General features: G+C 44.3%; 1 protein-coding gene and 1 non-coding gene across 2 annotated transcripts; both read left to right on the top strand.

Annotated features, from left to right (window-relative positions):
* Positions 1-79: 79 nt before the first annotated feature.
* On the top strand, positions 80-9,079 carry LOC139394519 (T-complex protein 1 subunit beta). The gene is made up of 14 exons (XM_071142608.1): positions 80-139; positions 1,193-1,267; positions 2,128-2,193; positions 2,913-3,024; positions 4,136-4,212; positions 4,487-4,599; positions 5,197-5,399; positions 6,013-6,113; positions 6,359-6,486; positions 7,001-7,224; positions 7,370-7,498; positions 7,650-7,853; positions 8,080-8,221; positions 8,687-9,079. Exons 1-14 carry the CDS (start codon positions 137-139, stop codon positions 8,715-8,717), a joined length of 1,608 nt encoding a protein of 535 aa, XP_070998709.1. The 5' UTR covers positions 80-136; the 3' UTR covers positions 8,718-9,079.
* Positions 5,644-5,785, top strand: LOC139394520 (small nucleolar RNA SNORA47). The gene has a single exon (XR_011629829.1). It is a non-coding gene; the product is annotated as a small nucleolar RNA SNORA47 (small nucleolar RNA).
* Positions 9,080-11,291: the final 2,212 nt, after the last annotated feature.

The raw sequence follows: 11,291 nt of genomic DNA, 5'->3' as shown, positions 1-11,291 counted from the left end.
CAAAAGTGCAAACGCTGCCCCCCGGGGCTACAAAATCGAGCGCACCTTTGCTCTGGCGTGTCCTTACGTAGCTGCGTCACTCCTATTTGTTCCTTCCCGGTGCGTGCAAGGCGTCTGCTATCAACTCACAGAAATCATGGTAAGCGAACCTCTTTGTTCCGTTTATAAACAATTTAATTTCAACGACATTATTGTAATCGTTAACTACACTGAGTAAAAACAACATTATCTTAAACGTGCAGTATCTTGCATAAATATGGGTTTTGTTCATTTCTTTATATCTGACGGGTGTAACATTGACTGAGGAAGCACATGGGCCCTGGACGCAGCCAACTAGTTAGCTAGCATGCTACGGTAGCCGGTTAGCTAATAGCGTCATGTGGTAATTTTATGTGGATGGCATTATGTGATCAACAGAAAAATCAGGCCTGATGTAGAAACAATTCATTTTCACCTGAAACTGGATTAAACTTTGAATGAACGTAGCAGTAGAAGCGACGTAATTATTATTTGTATTTTATTTATTACAAACTTGCAACTTGCTAAGGGGTTGAGCTAACGAGCTAAGCTACATTGTCTCCCGTCAGTATCCCTAGATTTGTAGTTAGCTAACTAATTGTTGGGCTTGGCCATCTAACAGTAGCATGACACGACACATTTCAAAGTGTTCATGTTCTTGCACAATGACACAACTAGGAAGGCTACATGGCTAGCTATAGCGTTTGCCAAAACGCAGTTAGTTTGGGCCACAAAGCTTCTAGCGGTTTCTTAGGAGCAGTGGGTGGAGTCATCCACTGGTCCTTGTTATAGCGCCATGCTACCAACCGTCTGCTGTTCATACATATAAGTCCACCTATGACCATGTATGGTCGGCGATGTACATTTTTGAGTTTGATAATAAAGGCACAATGTTGCTATTTTTGTCGTTGATTTGATACAAATGTAAGCATGAGTCTAGACATTTCAATGCATCATTCACATCGGCTGTCAAATTATGTCAGCAGCCTTTGGCTTCTTACACATGTTCGTCATTTGACACTACCATGATTATGGATATTTCTTTGACCTAATATATTATCATAGAGATTGTCAAAAGATTTTACTTTTTACACAAGCATTCACCAGTTTGCCTTGCGTCGGGTGTGTGACTCTGGCAAGATTGCGTTGTCTGAGATCCTAACCTGTCTTGCAGGCGTCCCTATCCATGGCCCCAGTGAACATCTTCAGGCAAGGAGCCGACGAGGAGAAAGCTGAGACCGCCCGTCTGGTGAGCTGAGTGCTCTGTGATGTTTACTTTATGTTATGTTAGTGTATTATCTCCATTTCCCTTTATATTCTACTACATTAATAGTTGCTTTTCTACTGTACCATTCATTTATAACAATGTTTTGTAATGTTGTCACGATACCAACATTTTACTTACGGTACCAGGCCAAGTATCGCGCGATACCACAGGGAAAACATTTCAGTGACCTAATGTCCTGTTCAATACAAGAGGCTGTTTAAAAATAAAATACATAACTGACTTTAACATAACAGGTGCCCGTTGTAGGGCTGAAACATGTGGTAGTATCATATGAAACGGTATTCAGGTATTCTAAAAATGTGGTAGTATCATATTAAACGGTACTACACTATTCAAGTATTCTAAAATGTGGTAGTATCATATGAAACGGTATTCAGGTATTCTAAAATGTGGTAGTATCATATGAAACGGTACAACGTTATTCAAGTATTCTAAAATGTGGTAGTATCATATGAAACGTTTTGGTACTGTGGTATTACCGGTATATCGTGCTACACTAATGTTTTGGTACTGTGGTATTACCGGTATATCCTGCTACACTAATGTTTTGGTATTGTGGTATTACCGGTATATCGTGCTACACTAATGTTTTGGTACTGTGGTATTACCGGTATATCGTGCTACACTAATGTTTTGGTACTGTGATATTACCGGTATATCCTGCTACACTAATGTTTTGGTACTGTGATATTACCGGTATATCGTGCTACACTAATGTTTTGGGTACTGTGATATTACCGGTATATCCTGCTACACTAATGTTTTGGTACTGTGATATTACCGGTATATCCTGCTACACTAATGTTTTGGGTTTCCTCCAGTCGTCCTTCATCGGTGCCATCGCCATTGGAGATCTGGTGAAGAGTACCTTGGGACCAAAAGGAATGGTATGCATCACTCAGCAAGTCTGTCACTGACATCAATTAATTATTAATACCAAATTACCAATTATGAACAATTATACTAACAAAAAAACAAACAAAAAAACCTAAGTGCATAGCATGACTTGATAAACTCAACTAGACCAAATGTATAGTTTGCATGGCTCAAACTCACATTGACTGTCCGTCCCCAAAGCCAACACCCCCTTTGGCCGCCTTTCCTTACAGTTCTCTGCTGCCAGTGACTGGAACGAATTGCAAAAGTCATCAAGCTGGAGACTTATATCTCCCTCGCCAACTTTAAGCATCAGCTGTCAGAGCAGCTTACCGATCACTGTACCTGTACACAGCCCATCTGTAAATAGCCCATCCGACTACCTCATCCCCATATTGTTATTTATTTATTTTTACTCTTTTGCACCTCAGTATCTCTTCTTGCACATCATCATCTGCACATCTATCAATCCAGTGTTAATGCTAAATTGTATTTTATTTTATGGCCTATTTATTGCCTTACCTCCCAAATCTTACTACATTTGCACACACTGTACATAGATGTTTCTATTGTGTTATTGACTGTAATTTTGTTTATGTGTAACTCTGTTGTTTTTGTCACACTGCGTTGCTTTATCTTGGCCAGGTCTCAGTTGTAAATGAGAACTTGTTCTCAACTGGCCCACCTGGTTAAATAAAAATATATAAATAAATAAATAACAACCATGCAGGACAAGATCCTTATCGGAGGTGGCAGGGAGGGAACTGTTACAGTCACCAATGATGGGGCCACCATCCTCAAAGCCATCGGAGTGGACAACCCCGCTGCCAAAGTGTTGGTTGGTGAGTTTTGGTGTTCACCAGTGTTAGCAGTTGATGTTACTCTTCAATTACACGGACCCCAAAGCAAATCAGGGGGAGGAGAATAGGGTTTATTCTCCCCTGTCCTCAGTGATTCTCTCCTGTGATTCTCCCCTGTCCTCAGTGATTCTCTAAGATAATTCTCTCCTGTCCTCAGTGATTCTCTAAGAGGATTCTCTCCTGTGATTCTCCCCTGTCCTCAGTGATTATCTCCTGTGATTCTCCCCTGTCCTCAGTGATTCTCTCCTGTGATTCTCCCCACAGAACAAGGGGACAGGATGTACTTTATAACCCAGCCCTAGCCTGTGGTTGAGGAATTATAATTCCCTGAAATGAAACTGGGCCCATGGCTAAATAACAAGTATCCTATTTCAGGTTCGATGTATAAACAATTTGGGCCAATGAGAACTTGCCATGTAGCTATGAGTCCCGGACTGAAATTCCTCCCATGTCTCTGACCCAGTGATCATTAATCCCCTATTACATAAAAAACACTTTCCATTGATCGTTAATCCCCTATTACATAAAAACACTATTTCCATTGATCATTAATCCCCTATTACATAAAAACACTATTTCCATTGATCATTAATCCCCTATTACATAAAAAACACTATTTCCATTGATCGTTAATCCCCATTACATAAAAAACACTACTTCCATTGATCGTTAATCCCCTATTACATAAAACACACTACTTCCATTGATCATTATTACTTTGACTTTTCGTCCTCTTGTCCTCTGCGCTGTGTATTTCTCTGGTTGGTGAGTGTCGTGTTCACCAGTTGAACTATGTAGTTGTCGGGAGATATGAAAGGCCTGCACACGGTATAATGCTGCTCCCCAAGGCAGTGGCCCTCTGCTATGCTGTCTTTCTGGACACTGTTGTTGTCCTCTCTGATCCTTTAGTCCTCCTGTCTTCCAGACATGTCCTAGACCCTCTCTGATCCTCCTGTCTTCCAGACATGTCCTAGACCCTCTCTGATCCTTTAGTCCTTCTGTCTTCCAGACATGTCCTAGACCCTCTCTGGTCCTTCTGTCTTCCAGACATGTCCTAGACCCTCTCTGATCCTTTACACCTTCTGTCTTCCAGACATGTCCAAGACCCAGGATGATGAGGTTGGAGACGGCACCACCTCTGTCACGGTATTGGCTGCTGAGCTGCTCAGGGTAAGAGTGGATGATTTACTTAACAATCCTTAATCACCCTCTTCAGCACATCTAGCTAATACTGTATTTCACATCACAGTCTGTTGTAAAGAGATTAACTCCTGGGAGTAAAACCATTATCAACACCAGCTGTAGTGCGTTGTCTTGGTAATACTTCCTAAAGTTATCAACGATCCAATAACAAATGCTTGTTTTTTTTTGTTGTTTCCTGTTGCAATTTTTCTTTTTTTGCGGTGTTCCCAAATGAACACAACCCTGGTGTCTTGTCTTTTAGGAAGCTGAGCTCCTCATCGCCAAGAAGATCCACCCTCAGATCATCATCTCTGGCTGGAGGAAGGCCACCCAGGCAGCCCGCCAGGCTCTGAAGGAGGCTGCTGTGGATCATGGGTAGGCCTTCAATGATGAAGCATTTCTAGATGTCAGGTTTAACTGCTAGGTCTCTATCACACAACTCAGCTAATGTCATGAGATGTTCTAAGTTTTTAATAGGTTCTTACATAGATGAGTAATCACCCATCCAAAACCATAAAGAAAGACTACACACATTGCTACGCTGTGAAAAATACCATCCTACCCTCCTCCTGTTTATTCTCCCTCTCCTCCTGTTTATTCTCCCTCTCCTCCTGTTTATTCTCCCTCTCCTCCTGTTTATTCTCCCTCTCCTCCTGTTTATTCTCCCTCTCCTCCTGTTTATTCTCCCCCCTCCTCCTGTTTATTCTCCCCCTCCTCCTGTTTATTCTCCCCCTCCTCCTGTTTATTCTCCCCCTCCTCCTGTTTATTCTCTCCCTCCTCCTGTTTATTCTCTCCCTCCTCCTGTTTATTCTCTCCCTCCTCCTGTTTATTCTCTTCCTCCTCCTGTTTATTCTCTCCCTCCTCCTGTTTATTCTCTCCCTCCTCCTGTTTATTCTCTCCCTCCTCCTGTTTATTCTCTCTCCCTCCTCCTGTTTATTCTCTCTCCCTCCTCCTGTTTATTCTCCCCCTCAGTAACGACCAGGTGAAGTTCCAGGAGGACCTCCTGAACATCTCCCGCACCACCCTGTCGTCCAAGCTGCTGACCCACCACAAGGACCACTTTGCCAAGCTGGCCGTGGAGGCCGTGCTCCGGCTGAAGAGCTCCGGTAACCTGGAGGCCATCCACGTCATCAAGAAGCTCGGAGGCAGCCTCATCGACTCCTACCTGGACGAAGGTGAGACCACTGGGGAGGCTGATGCATACTCTGCCTCTGACAGAAAACGGCAGTTGGTCTCATCTGGGTCATGTTCATCATGGTACCAAACGGAAGTAAAACTGACTGAAACGGGGAGGGGTTACCTGAAGATGACCAATAAGAAACGCAGAGGGGGGGGGTTTCACATTGCTAAACCTTTGCTACGGTGTGACCTAATGAAGAGGTCTAAAGAGCTCTGGTCTGACCCAGAGCTGTGGGCTCTGGGAGGATTGAGAAGGTGTAGCAGCTTCACACTGTGCTGTTATTACTGGTTAATAACCTCCTACATGAAAATCAGGTCGACGCAGCAAACTGGCTTCATGAGACCTTCATTACAGCCAATGTTGCGTTTGTGCACAAAACTAGTGGACTGTGTAGTGTGTGTAATATATATACACTGCTCCAAAAAATAAAGGGAACACTAAAATAACACCCTAGAAGTGTGATTGACTTGGAGTTACGTTGTGTTGTTTAAGTGTTCCTTTTATTTTTTTGAGCAGTGTGTGTGTGTGAACATTAATTATAATAAACCACTCTTAGTTAAGAGGAGAGATTGTTTTAATGTAGCTTCATGTGTTGGTTGTCTCTGTAGGCTTTCTGCTGGACAAGAAGATTGGTGTGAACCAGCCCAAGAGGCTAGAGAACGTCAACATCCTCATCTCCAACACTGGCATGGACACCGATAAGATCAAGGTTTCACCTTTTATATCCTCTCAGGGTTACAGACCATCAATTCTTTATCAATTCAGGAAGTAAACTGTAAACTCCTGTTCCAGCATGTTTTTTTTTAAATTCCAGCTGAGTGAATCAGATTTAAATCTGCCCCTGATATTCTTCCCTACTGTCTCCTATTAGCCTCTTAAAGAAGTGTTGTAATTTTTTGGGGTGAAAATTCCCTTTTCGGTTTGTAACCAAGCAGCTGTATGGTGTTGTGTCAGATCTTCGGCTCCAGAGTGCGTGTGGACTCCACGGCCAAGGTGGCGGAGATAGAGATGGCTGAGAAAGAGAAGATGAAGGAGAAGGTGGAGCGGATCCTCAAGCACGGGATCAACTGCTTCATCAACAGGTACACACACACACCACACACACACACACCACGCACACACATCACACACACACACCACACACGTACTAAGTACATACACACACCACACCACACACACCACACACACACCACACACACCACACACACACACCCCACACACACACCACACACACCACACCACACACACCACACCACACACACCACACCACACACACCACACCACACACACCCCACACACACCCCACACACACACCCCACACACCACACCACACACACACCCACCCCACACACACCCACCCCACACACACACACCCCACACACACACACCCCACCACAAACACACCACCACAAACACACCACACCCCACACACACCACACCCCACACACACACACACCCCACCACACCACACACACACACACCCCACACACCATACCACACACACACACACCACACAAGTACACCTATTCATCAAGGGTTTTTCCAGCGTTGTGAGTGATGTGAGTGATGTAGTAATCAATAACGATTGATCACCAGACAGCTGATCTACAACTACCCAGAGCAGCTGTTTGCTGCGGCAGGCGTCATGGCGATAGAACACGCAGACTTCTCCGGAGTGGAGCGCCTGGCTCTCGTCACGGGGGGAGAGATCACGTCCACCTTCGACCACCCCGAGCTGGTGAAGTTGGGCCACTGCAAGCTGATCGAGGAGGTGATGATCGGCGAGGACACTCTGATCCACTTCTCAGGAGTGGCCATGGGTCAGTGTTGATACAACGGCGGGCTGACTTAGACATGGGTTATACTTCTGAGGTTTATAGTAGGATAATGGCTTGATGGTCAGGGATTTATCCTCCTCGTATTTTCTCTGGATTGTAAAGTCCTGACCATCTTTGCCTCTCCCAGGTGAGGCGTGTACCGTGGTGCTGCGTGGAGCCACACAGCAGATCCTGGACGAGGCCGAGAGGTCTCTCCATGATGCCCTGTGTGTCCTGGCTCAGACCGTCAAGGAGACACGTACCGTCTACGGAGGAGGTGAGGTCTACACACACACACACACACACACACTGCCCATCTACATGGATACTGTGGGGAAATAACAGGCCGAAAGTCCAACAGCCCCCCCCCCCCCCACCCCTACTGTCTGAACCCAGTGTGAGAATCACCCACTCTGCTGTCCCTCCAGGCTGCTCTGAGATGCTGATGGCCAAGGTGGTGACAGACCTGGCTCTCAGGACACCGGGCAAAGAGGCTGTGGCCATGGAGTCCTTCGCCAAAGCTCTTCGGATGCTGCCCACCATCATCGCAGACAACGCCGGCTACGACAGTGCCGATCTGGTGGCCCAGCTGAGAGCTGCTCACCAGGAGGGGAAAACCACCATGGGTCTGAGTGAGTACCGTCTCAGGACACCTCCGCTCTCTCCTAGATGTTTCAAACCGGGCTTTTGGCATTCTCTTTCCTTTGACCTGTGACCTTTTATTTTTTATTTTTTTTCTTGTAGTCACTTTATTTGAACGGGGCCAGATGAATTAATACCGATTTGAGTATGTGAGTCCGATGCATCACACTTAGGCTCATGTCCTGTCCTGTGTGTGTGTCTTCCCGGGTCCCTCAGATATGAACCAGGGTACCATCGGTGACATGTCAGAGATGGGGGTGACGGAGAGCTTCCAGGTCAAGAGGCAGGTTCTGCTGTCTGCTGCCGAGGCTGCAGAGATGATCCTCCGCGTCGACAACATCATCAAGGCTGCGCCCAGGTGAGGACCAACCCCTGACACACACACACACCCTGCAGCTCTCTTTTTTTGTTCCAGATATCCCAGAAATCCTTGCTGTAGGTGCAGTCAAATGCCTGACTTAAACCGCCATTCTTGGCATGCACGCTGTCTCCCTGTTCTCCTGTCTGTTATGGAGGGATAACGGGTCCAGGGACTTCCACTGCCGGAATGTTCCTTGTATTCTGCTTCTATCCTCAATGCCTGGTTCATTCTGATTGGTCAAGTCTACAGATGGCAGTCTACCACATGACTAGAGTAGAGAATCCTTGTTTTCCCAAACTGCTTTGCAGTAGACAGTCAAAAACATGTTTTGCAAGTGCAGTTGTTCTCATGTTGTAAGTTGATCATTTGGTTACTGCTCTGAAATGGTGAGTAGGTTGTTTTCCTTCCTGTAAAACGTAGTAATTCTCCTTTTTACTGATTCCTCCCTCTTTCCCCTTGTAGGAAGCGAGTACCAGACCATCACCCCTGTTAATACCACCAGGAGGAAGAGGGGGGGGGGGGGGGTGAGGAAGAGGAGAGAGGGGAACAGGAGTTGCTGGTAGGGGAAGGGGAACAGACAAAGCCCGTATTTATGATACTCCTGTCCAGGGCTGTGTACCATACGTCACTTTGAAATAAAAAACCCTGATGTGTTCTGTACCGTTGTCCCAAAATCACAGCTTCAGTCTCTTTTGGTTAGTCTAAATGCTCCTTTTAGTCTGTCGGGGTGTGTTACAAACCACCGCAGAGGCCAGACTGTCAACGCACTTGACATCTCATGCAGATGGCTGTATGGACATGTGTGTTTGTTTGTTTGTTTACTGAAATAATAATAAATAAAAAAGTCACTCTGAATCCATGTCTGGAATGTTTTATGCCTTGAGAACCTTAGTTTGAAATGTGTATTTAGACTTAACATTTATATTCAGGATATAGATGGACTGTAACATATTAATTGTGTTGATGTACTACTATAACATATGAAGAATATTTATGTACTTTTTAAGGATATACAGTTGAAGTTGGAAGTTTACATACACCTTAGCCAAATACATTTAAACTCAGTTTTTCACAATTCCTGATATTTAATCCTAGTAAAAATTCCCTGTTTTAGGTCAGTTAGGATCACCACCTTATTTTAATAATGTGAAATGTAAGAATAATAGTAGCAAGAATGATTTATTTCAGCTTTTATTTATTTAATTACATTCCCAGTGGGTCAGAAGTTCACATACATTCAATTAGTATGTGGTAGCATTGCCTTTAAATTTAACTTGGGTCAAATGTTTTGGATAGCCTTCCACCAGCTTCCCACAATAAGTTGGGTGAATTTTGGCCCATTTCTCCTGACAGAGCTGGTGTTACTGAGTCAGGTTTGTAGGTCTCCTTGCTCGCACACGATTTTTCAGTTCTGCCCACAAATGTTCTTTAGGATTGAGGTCAGGGCTTTGTGATGGCCACTCCAATACCTTGACTTTGTTGTCCTTAAGCCATTTTGCCACAACTTTGGAAGTATGCTTGGGGTCATTGTCCATTTGGAAGACCCATTTGCGACCAAGCGTTAACTTTCCGACTGATGTCTTGATGTTGCTTCCATATATCCACATAATTTTCCCTCATGATGCCATCTATTTTGTGAAGTGCACCAGTCCCTCCTGCAGCAAAGCACCCCCACAACATGATGCTGCCACCCCCGTGCTTCACGGTTGGGATGGTGTTCTTCTGCTTGCAAACCTCCCCATTTTTCCTCCAAACATAACGATGGTCATTATGGCCAAACTGTTCTATTTTTGTTTCATCAGACCAGAGGACATTTCTCAAAAAAGTACGATCTTTGTCTCCATGTGTAGTTGCAAACCGTAATCTGGCTTTTCTATGGCGGTTTTGTAGCAGTGGCTTCTTCCTTGCTGAGCGGCCTTTCAGTTTGTCAATATAGGACTAATTTTACTGTGGATATAGATACTTTTGTACCTGTTTCCTCCAGCATCTTCACAAGGTCCTTTACTGTTGTTCTGGGAGTGATTTGCACTTTTCGCACCAAAGTACGTTCATCTCTAGGAGACAGAACGCGTCTCCTTCCTGAGCGGTATGGCGGCTGCGTGGTCCCATGGTGTTTATACTTGTGTACTATTGTTTGTACAGATGAGCGTGGTATCTTCAGGCATTTGGAAATTGCTCCCAAGGATGAACCAGACTTGTGGAGGTCTACAAATATTTTTCTAAGGTCTTGGCTGATTTCTTTAGATTTTCCCATGATTTTTTTATTTCACCTTTATTTAACCAGGTAGGCATGATAACAAGTTCTCATTTACAACTGCGACCTGGCCAAGATAAAAGCAAAGCAGTGTGAACAGACAACACATGATGTCAAGTGGTTGAAAAACAAGTTTTAATGACTCCAACCTAAGTGTATGTAAACTTCCCACTTCAACTGTACATGTACTTACTATAACATATTAATTGTATTGATGACAATGTAACATGTTAAGGATATATAATTGTTTTTATTTAACTAGCTAAGTCAGTTAAGAACTAACTATTATTTACAATGGCGGCCAAACCTGGACGACGCTGGGTCAATTGTGCGACGCCCAATGGGGACTCCCAATCACGGCCAGATGTGATACAGCCTGGATTCCAACCAGGGCCTGTAGTGTTCACCTATTGCACTGAGATGCAATGCCTTAGACCGCTGCGCCACCCGGAAGCCCAAATGTACTATAACATATGAAGGATATAGATGTACTATAATGTTAAGAACATGACTCTATTTTTAACATTAACACCATGACAAGAAGACGATCACGCGTTTGACTTTGACATCTAAATCTCTTCTGTACACATTGTACTACCCGAGCTGCTTTTGGTTATCGTCTGATTGACTCTTTGATCTCTAGTAAACACGGGTATTTACCTAACGTGAACACCAATAGCAGGTCTCGGTCACCTCAACCTGAGAGTCTGTTAAAAGTATCCGGATAGATGTTTAGACTAATATGGGAGGTGTTTTTATGTATATTTGGGAATCCAACAATCTCAAATACCCAGAATCAAGGAAGTACAATAT

The sequence above is a fragment of the Oncorhynchus clarkii genome, unplaced genomic scaffold (assembly GCF_045791955.1).
Source record: "Oncorhynchus clarkii lewisi isolate Uvic-CL-2024 unplaced genomic scaffold, UVic_Ocla_1.0 unplaced_contig_800_pilon_pilon, whole genome shotgun sequence".
Classification (NCBI taxonomy): Eukaryota; Metazoa; Chordata; class Actinopteri; order Salmoniformes; family Salmonidae; genus Oncorhynchus; species Oncorhynchus clarkii.
Note: the sequence above shows the minus strand (reverse complement) of the source record. Positions and strands in the feature narration are given on the sequence as shown.